The 21,360-nt window shown below is 32.3% G+C and overlaps 2 protein-coding genes across 2 annotated transcripts; one reads left to right on the top strand and one right to left on the bottom strand.

The window, feature by feature from the left end:
* Positions 1-218: 218 nt before the first annotated feature.
* Positions 219-3,944, top strand: LOC140819932 (homeobox-leucine zipper protein HDG11-like). The gene is made up of 10 exons (XM_073180209.1): positions 219-913; positions 1,106-1,223; positions 1,329-1,517; positions 1,611-2,081; positions 2,180-2,281; positions 2,363-2,575; positions 2,665-2,845; positions 2,938-3,206; positions 3,279-3,368; positions 3,471-3,944. The coding sequence occupies exons 1-10, from the start codon at positions 801-803 to the stop codon at positions 3,876-3,878; spliced, it is 2,154 nt and encodes a 717-aa protein (XP_073036310.1). The 5' UTR covers positions 219-800; the 3' UTR covers positions 3,879-3,944.
* An 11,277-nt stretch (positions 3,945-15,221) lies between these two features.
* LOC140820197 (uncharacterized) lies at positions 15,222-16,556 on the bottom strand. The gene is made up of 2 exons (XM_073180526.1): positions 16,150-16,556; positions 15,222-15,519 (listed from the first exon to the last, which is right to left on the bottom strand). Exon 1 carries the CDS (start codon positions 16,516-16,518, stop codon positions 16,174-16,176), a length of 345 nt encoding a protein of 114 aa, XP_073036627.1. The 5' UTR covers positions 16,519-16,556; the 3' UTR covers positions 15,222-15,519; positions 16,150-16,173.
* Between the last annotated feature and the right edge of the window lie 4,804 nt (positions 16,557-21,360).

The following is a 21,360-nucleotide window of genomic DNA, read 5'->3' as shown; positions in this document are numbered from 1 at the left end:
GATTCCACATAATGTATGTTCCCGATACACTCTTTACTTTTCTCTGTCATACAAAATCTCGACTCTCTCACACACAGAGTGTATGAACAGTATATATATATATATATATGTATGTATATGTTGTAGTAAAAGTGTGTGGACGTAGCAGTATAGCGTAGGTAGCCTACTGTTACAATTAATACGGTTCGTATTATTATTATTATGGGGCGTTGGCTATGAAGTCTGAATTCATCTCTCCTGCTTGATTTTCTTCCATGGCTCTTTTACCAATCTTCTCCTTCTCCTTCTCCTAAACTCGCTCTTCGTTTACATATTAGTAACAGTATACATCGTCCTTCTCATCTGCACCAAACTGAAAATGCCACCCTGACTGTGTTATCTTTAATCTTCTTCCACATATATGTATATAAGCGTGTGTGTATTTGTGTGTTCTGTGGGTGTGATTGATTCTGTTTCTGGACCGTTACACAGGCCAAACTTCCAAAAATGGGAGCTTTGCTCGTGCCTTGACCAATGCTGATGGGAAAAATCCACTCCCATAGACTTGGTGTCGTTTCCAAAATCAAATCCCAGATATTTTTCTTCTTCTTTTATTGTTGTGGATTGATTTCTTGGGTGGCAGGAATCTTGTTGGTATTGGAGTTAATGTTGTTATCCGCAGCGTAGTTATTACGGTGTAATATGGGAATTGCTTGTAATCTGGTGGAGATTCTTGAAATCGGTGTATGTACTTGTGCTGATATACATCGAAGCTTTTGCTGCTTTTGAGGCTTTGCGTGTGGTAAGAGACGAATTTTTTCATGGAGTTCAGCGGCGGCGGCGAAGGCTCCAGCGGCGGCGATGGCTCCGATCCTCACAGGAGGAAGAAGCGCTACCATCGCCACACAGCACACCAAATTCAGAGGCTTGAATCGTACGCCGTTTTTTCATTATACATCCGCAACAGAACTCCATGCACAAAGACTATGATAACTATAAAATTGATAAAAATTTCTTATCTGGGGCCCAAAAGAATTGTTTCTTTTCTCTCCTCCTTGCACATAAAAGTTTTTTGGAACTGGGTTTGATTTTATTGCGGTTTTTTTGCGTGATTGTGTGCGTTCAGAATGTTCAAGGAGTGTCCCCACCCAGATGAGAAGACAAGAAATCACTTGAGCAGAGAGTTGAATTTGCATCCTCGGCAGATCAAATTTTGGTTCCAGAACAGGAGAACTCAGATGAAGGTTTCACTTCCATTCATTCTTTTTACAGTGGATAAAGGCTGAGTTTTTTCTTTTTATTCTATGATGTAATGTTTTCTTGAAATGTACTTTGTACTTTTGCTTTAGGCACAACATGAAAGAGCAGATAACTGTGCACTTAGAGCAGAAAACGATAAGATTAGATGTGAAAATATAGCAATCAGAGAGGCCCTGAGAAATGTAATCTGCCCCTCTTGTGGAGGTCCTCCTGTTTCCGAGGACTCATACTTCGACGACCAAAAACTGCGAATTGAAAATGCTCATCTGAAAGAAGAGGTTCTTCTGATTCACCATTCTTTGATTATTGATTGGATTGATTATGTTTCGGCCGAGTTTTTGAAATTTTGATGCCTTACTTGATTTTCGTAGCTCGACAGAGTTTCTAGCATTGCAGCAAAATACATAGGGAGGCCTATTTCACAACTGCCACCGGTGCAGCCTATTCATGTATCTTCGTTGGATTTATCGATGGCGAGTTTCGGAAGTCATGGGATTCCTGGCCCTTCTCTTGATCTTGATCTTCTTCCCGGAAGTTCTTCAAGCGTGATTCCTAATCTTGCTTTCCCTCCGATGAGCATCTCGGATATGGATAAATCCCTCATGGCTGATATTGCGGTCAATGCAATGGATGAATTAATTAAGCTCTTGCAAGCCAATGAGCCAATCTGGATGAAGCCCACCGCTGATGGCAGGGAAATTCTTAACGTGGAAACATATGATAGTATTTTCCCGAGATCTAATAGTCACTTGAAAAATCCCAACATTCGGATCGAAGCATCGCGAGATTCAGGTGTCGTGATAATGAACGGTTTGGCATTGGCCGACATGTTCATGGATGCGGTTAGTTTATTACATTTTTTTCGTTTTCCCCATAATATTATTCAACAAGATAAAATCTTTTTGAGTAATCTTGTGACCATTTTGCTCTAAAATGCCAGAATAAGTGGGTGGAATTGTTCCCTACAATTGTCTCAAGGGCAAGAACCATTGAAGTAATATCATCTGGAATGCTTGGAGGCCGAAGCGGCACATTGCAATTGGTACAAAAAAATTTAATCCCAACTGGATTAACTTGTAAACTTAATTCATTTTTCTTCTCAAATTTCTTCTGCTTGTGCTAGATGTATGCAGAATTGCAGGTTCTTTCGGCCTTGGTGCCGACTAGGCAAATCTATTTACTCCGATTCTGTCAGCAGATTGAACAAGGCTCGTGGGCAATTGTCGATGTTTCCTCTGATATTACTAATCAAGGCAGCCAATTTTCTTCTTTATGTAAAGTTCACAAGCTTCCTTCTGGATGCCTCATACAAGACTTGCCTAATGGTTATTCAAAGGTCGTTGAGTGTACTTAATACGTGTTTTTGGTATGTCATAATGTGGTGCGAATTTTGTTTATAAGAAATTTGTGTGCTTTCAATAACAGGTGACTTGGGTGGAACATTGGGAAATTGAAGATAAAGCTCCCATTCATAGGCTATATAGGGAACTCATTCACAGTGGACTAGCCTTTGGAGCTGAAAGATGGCTTTCGAATCTTCAAAGGATATGCGAAAGATTTGCTTGCGTGATGGTTACTGAAAATTCGACTCGTGATCTTGGAGGGGGTAAATCCTTCTAAAGTTCCTCCGTTCTTGTATTTGAAGTGATATATGTTATAGTAACCAATTCTGATCTTTACAAATGTCCTCTGTGATAGTGATTCCATTGGCTGAAGGCAAAAGAAGCATGATGAAACTTGCCCAGAGAATGGTAAACAATTTTTGTTCAAGTATAAACCCTGCTAATGGCCAACAATGGACCACAAATACGGGGTTGAATGAGTTTGAGGTCCGAGCGACACTTCATAAGAGCACCGATCCTGGCCAGCCAAATGGCCTGGTACTTAGTGCAGCCGCCACTATTTGGCTCCCTATACCTCCACAGAATGTGTTCAATTTTTTCAGGGATGAAAGAAATCGACCGCAGGTAGTTTTCTGATCTTTATAGATCAGAGTTTAATGTTCAAATTTCACTTCTTACATTTTGTTAATGTTTCAGTGGGATGTCCTATCAAATCAAAATCCAGTTCAAGAAGTTGCTCACATTGCAAATGGCTGTCATCCTGGGAATTGCATATCGGTTCTCCGGGTAAATTCTTTTCCACCATCGACTTTGTTTGATTCGTAGTTAGTTTGAGCTCAAACCACTCTAAGTTGTTGTATTGAACAATCCTGAATTCTTGAAAATTAGGCCTTCAACACGAGCCAAAACAACATGCTGATACTCCAAGAAAGCTGCATAGACTCATCAGGTGCACTTGTTGTGTACTGTCCTGTCGACCTTCCAGCCATCAACATAGCAATGAGCGGCGAAGACCCTTCATATATCCCTTTACTGCCTTCTGGTTTCACTATTTCACCCGATGGCCAGCCTGACCACCTCCAAACCAGAGGAGTTGGCGGTGATGGTGCTTCAACCAGCTCGAATCCTGGCACTGGTGGCAGGTCCTCAGGTTCACTCATTACCGTTGTGTTTCAGATACTCGTGAGCAGCTTCCCATCAGCCCGAATGAGCCCCGAGTCAGTGACCACCGTTAATAACCTTATCAGCAACACTGTCCACCAAATTAAAGCCGCCTTGAATTGCACAACTTCTTGATACTACATGTCCTTCTAGTCTTTGTATACCATCTATAAATACCGTTACGGAACAGGAAAAAGAAAACATTTACAGCCCCCAGACCATCGTGATGATATTGAATGGAGGAGGGAACTACTATCTTTTGGTTATTTGGAGAATTTGAATGCACCTCAGTCCTATCTTCAATATCTGAAGCTGACTTATCAGCTGCTGCTGTTGCTGATGCTCTTGCCAAAAGACTCATTACAGTTCACAACATTTTACTGTCGATTTTTTTTCTTCTTTTGTTTTGGGAGGGATTTGTACTTTAATTCTGTTAGCAACCCTTTATTATTTTACTCGAACGAGTAGTCAAGAACGCACCATTCGCGACGTCCCTGCTATACACAGCAAGAACGTCGTATGGTTCGGGTATTGACTTTTGTTCGTCAACTGAATTGAAGTTCATGTGGAATGAATTAGCCAAGAGTTTTCTTTTTATCTACTATCTTATTTTGATTCTGAGTGAAGTTTCATGAGTTTGAAGTCATGGCAGTGGGGTAATTAATAAAAGAGAAACTTGGATGTCTTCATTGTTATTTTTATAACAATAAATTAAGTACTATGAATTAGTCGAACTCGAGCCTCGACTTTTTGGAATCTTTTCAGATTTATAGTTTCTCCGGATTTAAAATCGAATTCAAGTAAAAGTATTATATATTTTGTTAGGAAGATAAAACTTTTAAATATTTTGTTATTTTTGTAACAATAAATTAAGTACTATAAATGAGTCGAACTAGAGACTCGACTTTTCAAAATCTTTTCGGATTATAGTTTCTTGGATTTAAAATATTGTTATTTTTATAACAATAAATTAAGTACTATAAATGAGTCGAACTCAAGCCTCGATTTTTAAAAATCTTTTCGGATTTCTAGTTTCTCGGATTTAAAATCAAATTCAAGTAAAAGTAATATATATTTTGTTCGGAAGATAAACTTTTAAATATTTTGCAAAATATAGGAGGTCGAGTTTTCTCGACCCTTGCCTTGAGGCCATATTTCAAGTGAAAGATTCAGGTCACATCTTAGGTTGGGTGCTTGAAAGTGATAGTGTGTATATCTACTTACATATAAATATATCACGTCAAATTGTAAATTTCTATATTTATTTAGCTTCATAAATGTCAATTTTTATGATTTTTTTCCAATAAAAATAGACATTGAGAGTATATAGATTCTATATGCATTTTTGCAAATTTTTCTAATATTTTATTTGTAATATAATTTGATTAGCATGATTTATTTCAACTTTATACATAGAAAGAGAAATTAATGAAAAATTATAATTAATGAAAATTACTTTATATTTTTAAATTAAATTTATGAGATAATTCTTATAATAAATATGAATTATAGTGATAATTTATTAGTATTTTGTTAGATATTAAAAATTTTACATATGATATTTTAGCTGAGTATCACGTATTATTTTATTAATAGATCTTTTTTGATATTGTCACACGAATATTTATCCGCAAGACAGATTAACCTTGTCATATTTGCAATAAGAAATAATTCTTCTGGTATAAAAATTGAAAAAATTTCGTGAGTAATCTAAATAGGACACATGTCTTACAAAACTGATTGTCTCATAAAATTTTTTATGTTATTTTATCCTACACAAATATATTTGAGTAATATTATTTCCAAATTTTATTTCACATGAAATTATTAATAATCTGTATTAATTTACAAATGATCTATGCTGATATAAAATTAACTATGCATAATAAGTATTCTAAAACCAAAGAGTGACTCTCATGTGATCTGTGAGACGGTGTCAACCTAACCATATTTACAATAAAAGATAATACTCTTAGCATAAAAAGTAATACTTTTTCATGGGTGACCCAAATAAGAGATCCGTCTCACAAATACGACCCGTGAGACCGTCTCACACGAGTTTTTGCCAAAACGAAATTGAGAAAGCTAAACAAAATCCACAAAGATTAAAAAATTTAGCAAAATCACAATTGATATTTAACTTAATAACAAGATTATTAGTTTTATTTTAACATTATTATGATAATTGGGTTAATTAAGAGAATTTAATTAACAATCGTTTGTTTATATGTACTTCATTTAAATACATTGTGTTTTTTGTTTTGGTTTTGGTAAAATTCGCTGCTTTATTATTTTTCCACTAAAAATTATGAATGGAATATTTTATTCCTAATTAATTTTTATCTTTTATTTAACTTGAAAAATAAGAGTTTTGCATTTCTAGATTAATTTGACTTGATCTAATAATAAGATTTATTCCTAAACTTGGTTTACCTAATCTAATCTTAGTATTTTATCCACTACGATTTGTTTTTGGTATTTATCTCTAAAATATAATATCTTAGATTTGAATAGAGTCTTATTACTAATAAACTCTTGTTTCCATGGTTATAGGATTTTGTTCTTATGGAAAGATAATTATGTCAAGATAAGAAAATCTATATGTATGGAAGATTAAGAGAAGAACGATATGACTTTGAGAGGATTTGGATTTTTACGCAGTTGCTGGAGTTTTTCTTTGAACGTACACGACGTTCAAAGTTGAAGATAATTTCTGTGTTGAAGAGTTTGTTATTGATTCACATAATCAGCGTGTTGCTAATTGGTGTTGAAGAAAATTGAAGAACAACAATGACACGGAGTATTGATCGAAGAGTGTTATTTTATTTAATTTTAAGCAACTTCGGTTATGCATCTAGTCTTTAATATTGGTTTAGTTCGATACATTTTAATTCCTTGAAGTGTCAATGAATTTGGTTTTGTTATTCTCACGAGTATTATTTTGGTGTAAACGATTACATATTTTTTTAGTGAATTTTTGCCATGATTCGGCGGATACTTATGCATAATTTAAATCTGGTCTCTATTTATTCTAGTTATACTTGTGTGTCAATAATTAATTTCCGCTGCATATTGTGTGGTCGAGTTGACAATACCAGAACACGATACTAACTTCTGATACACACAATATATTAATTTCATGTACGTTTATGATCAACAATCCCTTCAAATTATATTTGAATAAAAAATATATTTGTTAATTGAAAGAACTGTCGTTATATTATAATCATACAGATTGAAAACTACATATGAATAAGTGACTATATATATAATTTATAGTTATGATGTATTTTATCTATACTATTTGATATATTTAGATTCATAAATACTTATAAACAAGACAAATATATGGTACTCGAGGTGACTCTCATGAGTCCGTCGACTCAAGCATCCCAATATTTTTTTATCATTCTACTCATGAGAGCAACAATTTCAAGCTAGAAATTTCTCTTCTTAACCATTGACATTTAGATATATGAATAAAATTATGTCCATCATTTCACTCGGTATGATTTTACACTAACTAATGTTTTATACTGAAATTATTGAACTTTGACATTATAATTTATAAAAATAATTGAGAATTCCTAAATGAATTTTTTGTTTGAGAATTTTATTTATGTTTATTTTTTTTAAAAAAAAATTATGTCCAAAAAAATAAATGATAATTATTTTTTAAAAAATTATTTCTAATTTTTGGTTATATTTGACCAAAAAATCGCTGACCACTTCAGGAAAATACAAAGTCTGTTTAATTTGACAAAACAATCGATAACCACTTGAAGAAAATACAAAGTCTCGTATATTTTTTTAAGACACAATTTATAAATATGTCAGTCTTCTGTTGACAATTTGGTTAATTTAAAAATATATTCCAAATTTCGATGTCATATAATTATTTATTTATTATATATAATCAATAATCCATGAAATTTAAACATTATTTTTATAGCTAAAAAGAAAAGAATCAAAGAAAAGAAGTATGATTAACTCGGAATCAATATTAAAAAATATTTTAGTGACAACGATAAAATAATAAATGGAATTGTTGATATCACTTCATGCACTAGCTAAACGCGTTCTTGCTTGAACATGTAGCAATTTAATCGAATCGAACGAGTTAATCTATATTTTATTTCCCGGATGATCTAGTTAGCTGCTAAGCTAGAGATTCGAAAGTTGAAATCGACATTGATACTCACGGGAAATTTAGGGTCCGATTCCAGCAAGTGTCATTAGTCCACACGCAGGTTCTGAAATTACCCTGAGCCTGAAATCACAAATAAGATCGTTAGAGGGGGCCAGGAGGGTTGTCCTGGCGTAGTCTCTCCGATACTCAAGTCAGAGACTGAGGATATATGGGGGGATCAGCTAAGTGTGCTGCTGAAAACAATATAATGAATGAAATATCATACGCTCAAACCTGGTATTTATAGGAGAATACACGGGCTTGTCATGAGCCCTTCACCTGTTGGCTACCTGTGGGCCTTAGATATGGGCCGAGAGTTTGAGCCAGATCTTGATGGGCTCATCCATGGGGTATCAGACATGAATTCGATAAAAGACATAAACTAAGGTCGTAAATGGATCAAATTGTCGGGTAATTTTCAAAATTGTCAATATTCAAGCCGAAATTAATATAAATTTTGAAATTTAGATCGGATCCTTTGAACAATAGTTGTACGAATCGTACGAGAATTTTGGCTAATTTCAGTTACGAAAACAAAGATGTGAAACCAAGTCCAAATGGATAGAAATTAACAAAATGTGAAGTGTGACCAAATCCAAATGGATTGAAATTAACGTTTGTCCGTAAGAAACGCCCACTTTGCCGTTTTAGTCAAACTCGTCATTTTCGACATAACTCTTTATGTTTCATGTGTCAACTGTTGTGCTTGCAACATTTTGATTTTAATGATATAATCTTTGCGGAGAGAAAATTGTAAATTTGATTCTGTAAGTTGGTATGTTTCGAGCTTTAGTTATGTAACTTATCAAAGTTTGATTTTCATCCGATAACTTGAATTTTTTTTAACCGACGATTGTTTAACTTATCAGATTTACTAATTTGACACAAATAATCTCTTATATGATTCGCATGACAGAAATAAAGCATATGTTATACAAAATAAAATCATTACAAGTTAAAATAAAGGAAAAATAAAGAAGAACAACATCCAATATTTCAAAACGAGAACGAAAAACTTGCCGTTCACTTTTGTTTTTCCTCAGGTAGATTTAATATTTTTCATCACGTAAAAGAGCATATGTATCAAATAAACAATATTTGATGAGTTTGGTCGATGAAAAATAGTCAAAAAAAAAAATTTATTGAATGAAAACCAAATTTTTATAAATTAAAAAACTAAAACTCAAAACAAATTAATTTACAAAGCTAAAACTACAATTTTCTCTTTTATCGATAATCATCAGGTTTCGATGATCGATCTATTCTAATTTTTGACTCTAAGAGATTCAGAAGATGACAAGTTCGGTTGATAATTCTGATAAGAGTTTGTGGGGGTAGTAACATTTGTGCACCATTGATATTCACGATCTAAGATATCAATATAGCTCTGCTCGATGAACATTACGAGTACGGTGTATCGAGATTTCAATACAATATCGATATATATTATTTTATATTTAAAAAATCATTTTTAAAAATTTTAAATTTATTGTTTAAAAATATTACATATTTTAAATTTTTATACATTGTTCTGGTATTTCGATATTCCAATATATACAGAAATTTTCATATTTTTTTCACACCGTTACAGTACCCAAAAATTCAGTATCAATACCGTACCGTACCAAAATATTCGATATATACCGTAAATTCGTTATTTTTCTGTACAATAATCTCGGTATATCAAAAATTCAGTATTTTTTCCTTTTTCCATCCCTAGACAATAATATCTAGCTTGAATCCCAAAACTTCAACTTTAGAGATAATTTCTACAAATTCTAAGAAAACATTTAGCTATTTTTTCAACAATGAGGACAAAATATTTGTGGTTTATTTTCATTGCTTTATCTACAAGTAAGTACACCAAGGCATGGTATCCTCAAATTAGTTTAATGAACTCAATTAAATGTGATTAGTGACAAAATCAAGTTGGATTGAAATTAATGGAAAGTACCCTTTTCAGATTAGTCCAATTTGTCATTTTCAATCAGCTTTTGATTGTGATTTTGAAGATAATGGTCATGACTCATTTGTTAGTCGATGCTAAATCAATCAATCAATCTATATTTTCCCACTTTTTACTCTATTAATTTTAGAGTAAGTCTATTGTGAGGCGATCTCACGAATCTTTATCTGTGAGACGGGTAAACTCTACCGATATCCACGATAAAAAGTAATAATCTTAGTATAAAAGGTAATAATTTTTCGTGGATGACCCAAATAAGATATTCATATCACAAAATACGACTCGTGAGACTGTCTCACACAAATTTTTTCTTTAATTTTAACTTTTTTGGCAAATTATCAGTTTCTTTTGTGTTAAATTAATTATAATTTGATCTGGTTAGCTTGCTCGAAAAAAAGATCATAGTCGATCGATCGTTTTATTTTCACATGTGAATCGCCTACCACGCGAGATCCAAATAGTTGAATATAGTGAAATAATATACGGGTGAAATATTTTGTATAATCACTTAAACAATACTTGTCTTGTAATTATTTTTAACATAATAGCTTGAATATAATTATTAAACCTTAGGAGCACATTATATCTTATTAAAATCAACACAATTAAAGAAAAATAATTTTTTTTATGTTTATTATTTTATTTCTTCTTTCTTTGAGTTGGGGGATACACTTGTGGAATAAGTGGATGCACCCTAACCAACAAGAACCCACAGCTCATATTTTGTTAGCATTAATTTATTGGATGTATATATTAAACAAGTAATGGAAATTTCTATGCCCAAATTCATTTTTTTAAGAGTTTTGTGAGACGGTCTCACGAATTTTTATATGTGAGACGGGTCAATTCTAGCGATATTCACAATAAAAAATAATATTCTCAGTATAAAAATAATATTTTTTCATGGATGACCCAAATAAGATATTCGTTTAACAAAATACGACTCTGAGACCGTCTCACACAAGTTTTTGCCTTTTTGAAAAGAAATTGAATTATCATAATTCCAAGAATTTATTGATTAACGATGGAATAAAATTTATGGTGGTTGAATTTTATTTATCTTAATTAGTAGCATATTAATCAACATGCAAGTGTGCAACAATAATTTGATTTATTAATGTATTCAATTTGGGGCGAACCGAGAGAAGTGGCAGATATTAGAAGAGACAAATTAGTTTTTTTTTTTTTTTTGGGATGATGTTTAGAGCATCTCCAACCCTGTACCAATAGAAATAAATCAGTATTTTATTTTGCTATTTTGAGCAGGTCTTGTGAGACGATCTCACGAATCTTTATCTGTGAGATGAGTCAACCCTACCGATATTTACAATAAAAAGTAGAGTGAGTCTCATGTGAGACCGTCTCACGGATCTTAATCTGTGAGACGGGTCAACTCTACCAATATTCATAATAAAAAGTAATACTCTGAGCTTAAAAAATAATACTTTTTCATGGATGACCCAAATAAGAGATCCGTCTCACAAATACAACCCGTAAGACCGTCTCACACAAGTTTTTACCTAAAAAGTAATACTCTTAGGGTGTGTTTGGTTGAATGGATTAGATAAGGATAGATTAATAGTCAAATATTTATCGTTAAAATTTTAAGATATTTTAATAATCATTTTGACCCGATTTAAGATCCAATTTTATTAATCAAATAGTTATCTATAAAATTGGATCTTAAACCGGGTCAAAATGATTATTAAAACAACTTAAAATTTTTTTAACGATAAATATTTGACTATTAATCTATCCTTATTTAATCCACTCAACCAAACACACCCTTAGCATAAAAAGTAATAATTTTTCATGGATGACCCAAATAAGATATCTGTCTCACAAAATACGACCCATAAAACCGTCTCACACAAGTTTTTGTCTACTACTTTTTGGCGAAATAAAGTCGCACCGTTTCTTCTGCGCCGAATTTGGCGCAGAGCTCTAATTTATTTTTTAAATTTTTTTTACTTTTTGTTTTTATTTATTATAAATATTTGTATTAAAGATCACTAATTAACTTCTTCCAACATTGCTATTTAATTCATTTGAACAAAATATTATAGTAATTAGTTTCAAGTTTCATTCTGAATAATTACACTAAAACAGATCCCATTATTAAGTAATTACACAAGCCAGGTGAGGCTATGGCTCTCCGAATTAGGTTTCTTGTTTTGTTGAAATTGATTTAAAAAATACACATTTGAAAGTTTAAATATAAGTAATAAGTGTGCGCCTAATATTGGCTGATAATCACACACACACACACTGCATGCATGTAATTATCGAACATAGTTGTGTTTGCATTGATGGATTCCTTGACTTGTTCGGATGGATTAATTCAAGGTTGAGCGCGAAGTTAAAAGATTTCAAATCATTAATAAAACCTTAACACAAAAGCTCATATGAAATCGTCGCACGAGTCAATTTTGTGAAACAGATATCTGTAATTGGTTTTTTTTGATAAATCCACTTGAAAATGAATTTTAAATTTCAATTATTTATTTTTGTAAATATTGACGATTTTCAAAAATATCTTAATATAGAGTGATTTCAAGTTCTTCCTTGAACCAAAATCCTTGGGATTTTCAAATAAGTTCCGATATGGAGTAATTTTAAATCCTTTCTCAAATTCAAATCGTCCAATCCAAACGCGATTTACGTAGATTTCAAATTCAATTTATATCAAGTTAAAGCAATTTTTAATAGTAATTGTGATATATTTCAAATATAGGTCATTTTAAATACATACATCAAACCATTTCTGAGATCAAATCTCTTCTTACATCCAAGGCAAAAACTTGTGTGAGACGGTCTCACAGGTCGTATTTCGTGCAACAGATCTCTTATTTGGATCATCCATGAAAAAATATTATTTTTTATGCTAAGAGTATTACTTTTTATTGTGAATATAGGTAGGGCTTGACTCATTTCACAGATAAATATCCGCGAGACTGTCTCACAAGAAACCGTCTATACATCCAAATACTTAATTTTTTAAGTAATTTACCATTACAAATTTTGTATTGTATATAGCTTATATATAGTTAGAGACACTGACTAGTCTTGAGTGGGGCCTTAAATAGGAATAAAGGGAACTAATGACCACAAACAAGGACATCACGTATTCACGTACAAAGAGTTTTCAGTGTTCATACTTTGTAGACCAAACATGAATTGAAACATGTCTCTCGTGAAAACAACATTTATGAATACAACCCATTAGTCTATTTGGTCAATACATAGCTTGGGGGTAGGGGTCCAAACTTTGCATGAATAAAATTTCACTTGTCATTTTTTGTATTTTGCTCAAGATGGTTCATGTACTTCCTGATCCACAAGCTAACCAACATCCCCCTTTCCAAGAAAAAATTTCTATGCCTCAGCTTTGATGTTTGTTAGCGACGTATAAACATCGTTTCGGTGTTTTTTTTACCAGAAGATTCCTCAATATCTAGGATCCCGTTTGATGTACAATGATGCACATTACTGGAACAAATAATAATTCTTGAAACAACATATATAAGACACCATGTATTTGGACTAGCTAGATTTTATGACTGTACAGCAAAAATCAGGTGTAGCAGATAGAATAGTTGATGAAATTTGGAACACTTGTCCCATTCTGTTTAGCCAGATGGCTTGACCAAGATTCTGTTAATATCAAACAAAATGAGGGAATACATAGAGATAGAGTTAGCTGAAACCTTCCATATTTGGAATTTTTCAATGTTTAAACGACTGAACTGGCTTCGAATAGCTGCAAAGAATATTTATCAGACTTTTGAGTTAGATTCAATTACATGTAACATTTTGTACTGATGGCATTCTACTGGTGAGGAAAGTAGAGAGAGCCTGAGATAAGGCCGTAACTGAGGCTAATGTTGGATAATTTTGTCGTTCTGCATCTCAAGAACTGGGTGAAACAGATATCGAACAGAACATGTAAATGAGAGGCAACGTCGAGTCTGCTTTATTTAAAAAAACCAAGAGAGGGGAAGTAAAAGGCGACAAAGAGAGCACAAATTAGTGAATTACTATCTCTGCTGAGTTGAAATATTCAAATCAAATGCATTGCAGAGTATGACATGGCGGAGCTGGTGCCGTTTCTGGGAGATATTTACAGTTTTGGGGTCATCTCGCAGGATATTTCACTGGAAAAGGCCCGCAGACAGTTCATTTCAAGAGAATTTGAGTCTACACTTACAAAAAGAGCTTATGGAGATTTTGGACAACACAGCTTTGCATGTAGAAGCAATATGAATGACAAACACGAGATGGAGGAATGAGTAATCGATCTAACAATCAGACATGCTTGATCCATATGCTTCAATTGGGTAACATGTTCAGCTGAATTTCCGAAGGACAGGATGAATATGGATCAAGTGCATCGAGAACTGTCAACGATTATTGACACTTTTAGTGATGGACTGATGGTTAATATATGTCTCTTCATGGTCTTTCTGTTTTCAAGCGTAGAGGCAAGGTCTTTGTGTAGCCAGTTCCTACATTGTTCATGCACTAACAATGAAGATGATCGAATCTGTGAAAATTTTCATCTCTGAGACATGTTTTTGAAGTCAATACTCAGCACCCTCATTTTCTTTTTTCTTTAATACTACTCACAACTATCATGCATAAAAAAGCTAATCAATCATTTGTAGCAGCCATGGCTCATCTCTGAGATTTGAAAATTATATTATCACTGATATTTTAATTAGTCAAAAATTCATTTCCTCGTAAATAGGAAATAAGCCATAACAAGAAGGATAAAAGTCAGGTAAAAAATCCTGTAACGCATAGTCTGGTTTATATCCTTGAGGTATACAAACTCAGACTCAGACTCATTGTACACACAATAACTTGTTCTGATGGGATCACGGGCAAGGATAGAAATATAGAGTCGGATTCAGATCTCAAGGTTTTTAAAAAACATTAATGTCATAAAATTGGTATAACTGAGTCAGTCACTTGTGCTGTAATTTTTAAGTTCATCCCACACTATGATAGTCGATTGAGGGAGAGCAGGACGAGGAAAAGATGGTTGTCAACCTTCAATTGAAAATAATATCAATTTCCAAATAGAAACCCTGAATCAACTTCCATGATACATGAAAATGGGCCTTTCCCGTGCATAAGTACAGGCAACAGTTGCGCACGAGAACAGAGATGTGAAGAGTAAGAGTATATGTGGGAGTTTGATCAAATTTAAATCCAACAAAAGTGCAACAATAAGTTATAGTATATTTTGTTGGAAGACACTTCCTGAAACTTTAAAATGTGTTAGCCCTATTGAAAGAAGTCTTGAAAAATTCCACAGGGATTAAGCGTTATAAGTTCTACTTTATAAAAATCTGTAGCCAATTGACCCCAATTTCATACAAGTGTCTTGCAAGTTGCAATGCAGTAAAATGAATCACTTCAAGTAAACCCTGCAGTTTTCGATCTAACAGCACCAGATGTACCTCATAAAACTAACCAAACCTCCAAGAAATAATTCAGAAGTAAAACTAAAGGTTATAACCCCTAGGACATACAAGGAAATACAAGCTTTGAGTTCGCAGCCTTTGAGATCATCAGTCTGAGCACCCTCAAAACACTCTTTGCTCATTTATTCGCCCCTGTAAGAAGCAATAAGGAGAATTTCAGCCCCAGAAGCCAGAGTTACAAATCAGCACACAAAATCTAATCATCGATTCTCAAAAGTCTTGAATGGCTTGCTAAAGAAAAAATCGAAAGTACATAACTGAAATCTGTATCAAGATAAAATGATAAACAGTCGTCCGCTTGAACACATTGTAAACCTCAACATCTCAAACAAATAACAAAAGGATCCATGACATTTTCAATCCCCATAAATTCCATTTCACATAATTATTTTATATAATTTGATCAACTTATTTTCCATCCTCTAGACACAAGATCAGACTACGATTGCCAAGCAAAAAACAAAAACACACCTCTTTTTTGTCGCAAGACGTCAATCAAACAAGAAATGCAACTCAATTATCAGTGATGTCCCAAAACTAAAGCAAACGTAAACCACAAAGGAAAATATTTCAACAGCAAGAAACTGAAATCAAACACGAGTAACTCAAATTTACATATTCACGGGGAAAATGTTCACTATCAATCAGCCCAACTGTAACCCTAACAAAAAAGAGCAATCTTTACCAGAAGAAACCATGAAAAACGGGCAACAACTATTAAATTCATGAAAATCAGAAAGCCCTAAAGTAATTTCACATCACCTATCACAGGGAGAATATTTCCACTTATTTACAATAGCGGTCGGCCTTCTTCTTCACGCGATCATCGAGGGCTTCCTCAACGGACTTGGATTTGGCATTAGGGTCGTACCCAAATTTCTTACATTCGACAGGGAACAATTCATCGTACTTCATCTTCTTCGCCGCGTCGATGGTGTACACCTCCCCCGTACCCGGACTTGGATCCACGACACTCAAACTCGGGTCCTCTTCCGGTACTAAATCGTCGAGCAGGCTCTTCTTGTTGTTCTTCTTCTTTTTCTTCTTGTCTATGGCTTTGTCTCGGGTGGCAAGTTCGCCGCCTTTGAAGGCCAGCCTCCCGGCCCGAACCCTCTCGTATGCCTCCGACATTCTTGCAGATTGATTGGGATTTGCATAAAAAAATCTTAATTTAGATAATATTTGATAATGTTTTTTCGGTGAATTTCAAAAAAATGCATCTATCAATGTTTCAATTAAAATTCAGTATCTAACTAAATTTTTTTAAAAAACAATACCTGACACATCTATACATTTAGTTTTAACTACCCATAAAACAAACTTTACATTTTTACCCTTTATTATTTAAATAAATATATTATTTTATCCACAAAAATTATATCATTTTTCTCCATTTAAAATATAATTTTAACAAAATATGTTTCTCAATTATCATGGAATAAAAGTCAATACTTATTTTGACATACAAAGTACCTATTATGGGGTTTCAGATACTTGATTTCGCTCTTTAAATACTCCGAATATATAAGAAAATACTATATTTTCGAGCATGCACCATAAATTCAGCATTGTTGATCTTTTCATGAAAAATGCATTAGGATGATTTATTCATGTCATTTTATTTTTTTTAAAAAAAACATAGGTCATCATTCATCATGAAATAAGATTAAGTATTTATTTTGACCAACAAAATACCTATTTTGGAGTTCCAAATGTTTGATTTTACTCTTTGAATACTCCAATATGTAAGAAAATACTGGATATTCAAGCTACATAATAAATTCAATAGTTGTTGGTATTTTCATTGAAATTACATTAAGATGACTTATTCATGTCATCTAATTTTTGAAAAAACACAGTTTCTCACTCATTGTTGAATTAGAAAAATTACTTATTTTGATCGATAAAATACCTATTTTCGTGTTCCAAATATTTGATTTGGCTATTTGAATAATTCAAATGTGAAAGTACTTAAGTTTCAAGTAATATTACATGAATTTTGATTGTGTCATTTGTGAAGTTAAAGTGTGATACTTAAATTGGTACACATAGTATCTAATTAGAGTATATAAATACACGATTTTAACGCGTAAATACTCATATCCAATTATTTGAGGATGCCAAAATATAATTTGAAGTTAATATTAAGTGACACCAATGATGATTTTCGTGAAGCAAAAATGTGATACCTAAATTAATACAAATAATACATAATTCGAGTTCATAAACACTTGATTTTACCTTTTAAATACTCAAATTCGATTGAGTATGTCAAAATATATAATTTGAAGATAATATTGAATATTTTTTGATGATGAGATTTATGAATAAAAAACGTGCTACCTAAATTGGTACAATTAGTACCTAATTTGATTTCACATATACTTGATTTACCCTTTTAAGACTCAATTTTGATTATTTTGGGATATAAAAAATATAGTTTCAAGTAATATTGAGTGACTTTTGATGGGTCATTTGGGAAGTTAAAATTTGATACCTTAATTAGTGCAAAAATATCTAATTCGAGTCTACCAATACTTTATTTTACTCCCTAAATGAGAAGTATTTTAATTTGAGTTTGTAAATACTTGATTTCGTAAATGAGATACTCACAATATGTATTAAAATACTGGATATTCGAGTAAGCAACGTAAGTTCACCAAATGTTGGTATTTTTATGGAAGATACATTTGGATGACATATTTATCTCATTTAAAAATAAAAAAAAAAAACAAATTCTCAACTAAGCATGAAAATTTTAAAGTACTTAGTTTTACTTGAGAATTACCTAATTTGAGTTTGCAAAGACTTGATTTCATAAATGAGATGCTCACAATATGTATTAAAATACTAGGTATTCGAATAGGCAACGTAAGTTCACCAAGTATTGATATTTCCATGGAATAAGCTTCGGATGACATATTCATATCATTTAATATTTTTTCTGTAAAAGAAAAAACAGATTCTTAACTAAGCATAAAAATTTTAAAGTATTTGTTTTTATTTGATAAGTACGTAATTTGAGATTGCAAATATTTTATTTGGTACATGAGATACTCATAATATGTAATAGAATACTGGATATTCGAATATGCAACGTAAGCTCACCAAGTGTTTATCTTTCCTTAGAAGATGAATTTGGATGGAATATTCATCTCGTTTAATATTTTTTTTGTAAAAAAAAAAAACAATTTCTCAAAATACTTATTTTTACTTAAGAAGTATCTAATGTGATACCTGAATTAATACAAATAATACCTAATACGAGTCCACATATACTTGATTTTACCATTTAAACTCAAATTCGATTATTTGATGGTGTCAAAATATATAATTTGAAGTCAATATTGAGTTGCATTTGATGATGAGATTCGTGAAATAAAAATATGATACATAAATTGTTACAAGTACTATATAATTAGATTCTACTGATAATTGATTTTACCCTTTAAAAACTCAAATTTGATAATAAGTATAATGAAATAATATTGATGCATATAATGAATGATTACCAATAAATATTATGAAAGAATACTAATGAGGATGATATCAAATGAAGTATTGCATTGTCATTTAATGAATACCAACAAATATTGTTATGAATATTAATGATAATATAAATTAATACTCATAAATATACAGAAAAAATACTAATAAGTATAATGAATAATTACCAATAAGTATTATGTCAAATAAGTATAATTGTCAAATAAGTCATTCAATGAATATCAAAAAGTATTGTCAATTAATATTTATGAGTATTTTATAAATCATTGATTCAAGAATTGATAGATATGCTTAAAGTGCAAACTTGAAACTCATTTACGAACTATGTTTATAATGCATCTCTCAATTAGTCCATGATGAATAATGAACTATGTTTATTTATTTAAATGATATGAGTAAGTATCATAATGAATTTTCCATGAAAATATTGTATATTCGAATATCCAGTATTTTAATGCATATTGTGAGTATCTCGTTTACGAAATCAAGTATTTGCAAACTCAAATTAGGTACTTCTCAAATAAAACTAAGTACTTTAAAATTTTCATGCTTATTAAAGAATTTTTTTAGCAAAAAATATATTAAATAAGATGAATATGCAATCCATGCTTAGTGATCGAGCAAAACTTTCATAGTAAAATTATTAGTAAAAATTAATAATATTCAAGCTCAAAATAATCGCAAATGCACGATGTCAAGTAATAATATAGTCATGGACTTTCAATAATCGCAAGCGCACGATGTCAAAATATTACATGCTTAATGATTGAGCAAAATTTTCATTGTCTAAGGACTATATTTCTCAATTATTCAATTTTTAGCAGCGATACTTCAGATGATTGTTAATACTACGATTATTAAATATGAACTCAATGAAATGGTTCAAAGATTAATGATGAAATAAATAAGTTAGAATGATTGATTAAAGTTCAATGAGAAACGAATTTGTTGGGAATCTCGGTTCACCTACCCCTCGCTAATCTACTTAATTCGTTAGAAAATTATCTATGCTTTCGACGAGATTTCGTATCCAATTGAACACTCTCTCTCAAGCTATGCCAAAGTAATTCAACTCAGTGAAGTAATTAGATATTTTTAATTATTTATCAATGGTGAATTGCATGTCGTTTTATTAAATCCCATAGCTTTTGACCTAATGGACTATGACTAACGACGTGTATCCGACTTCATATTTCTCTGTAAATTGTAAATCCACGGATTATGATATTCGTTCCTATCACGGGCTATTATCTCGTAAAACATTGTCCGGAAATCTTCAAATCTTCGCTCTAAGCTATTTTTGTAACACCCCGAAAATTTTAAAGTCTACGTAAACCACATGCGCAAGTTATTAAATTCTTTGTGTATTTTAATTAAATGTTTTAATTGCATGAATTAATTATGTTGTGCATACTTGCATGTTTAAAATATATTTTTCTACATGATTGCATTAAAACATATTTTTAAAAGTTATTCGAGTTGCGATCGAGGAACGGAGACCGAGGGCTGAAAAATAGAAAATGATTTTTATTAAATAATTATTTTTAACTATTTAAAAATATGGGTGGTGTTTTTTATTATTTTTGAAAATATGGGGTTTTGACGTAATTTTATACGTCGGGACGTAATTTTTACGGTGTTGGATTTTCAACAAAAATACGAACTTTTGGGAAACCCGGCTATTAAATTCACAAACTATTTTTAACAAAACTATTTTTATATTTTAATTAAATCCTAATCTAGTACTAATGGGCCTAAACTCATTCTTAATAGGCCTAAAGCCTTGTTAGGACATAATTAACTATATATTATAAGTTAAAACACCCCAAAACCCTACACTTCCTACACAAGACACACGCCCCACTTTCTGAAAATCCCACCCATATACACGACACACACAGCACCTTATTTGGAGGAAAAATTTCGGTAGAAAGCTAAGGAAGGTGATAGCTGCGGTTCTCGCCCGTTTTTCGCAATCGTCAACAAGTTTTTCGTGCGTAATTACGCAAAGGCACGCCTATTCTTTCCTTCAAAAACCATCATCACATCATATTATTCTTTTATGCATGAAAATTATGAAAAACAAGTGACACTTTATGTATTTTCGTTTTTGCATGTATCATGAAATTTTCAAGCATGATTATTGATCCAAAGTGTGTTGTTTTTGTGCATAAAGGGGCTGCCATGGCTAGGTAGTGTTATGATATGCTTTTACATGAATTTAGACTCCTAAAGAACCACCTAAAACACCACAACCGAATCTGCACGTTTTTTTTGGCAACTTGTTGTCATGGGTTCAAGGGGGTTCGTTTTTTTAGTGTGGTGGGTTGGGCTTGGTTCGGCTGGGACCAGGGGCTGGCCATGTACGTGGAAGAGTCCCGGGTAGAGTCCTGGCTAGGCTAGGGCACGAGCTAAGTGGCTGGGAGGAGTCCTTGTTGACAAGGACTCCTACCCGAGAAATTGATA

The sequence above is a fragment of the Primulina eburnea genome, chromosome 18 (assembly GCF_022965805.1).
Source record: "Primulina eburnea isolate SZY01 chromosome 18, ASM2296580v1, whole genome shotgun sequence".
In the NCBI taxonomy this organism is placed as follows: Eukaryota; Viridiplantae; Streptophyta; class Magnoliopsida; order Lamiales; family Gesneriaceae; genus Primulina; species Primulina eburnea.
The sequence above is the reverse complement of the archived record's forward strand: the minus strand, read 5'-3'. Positions and strand labels throughout refer to the sequence as shown.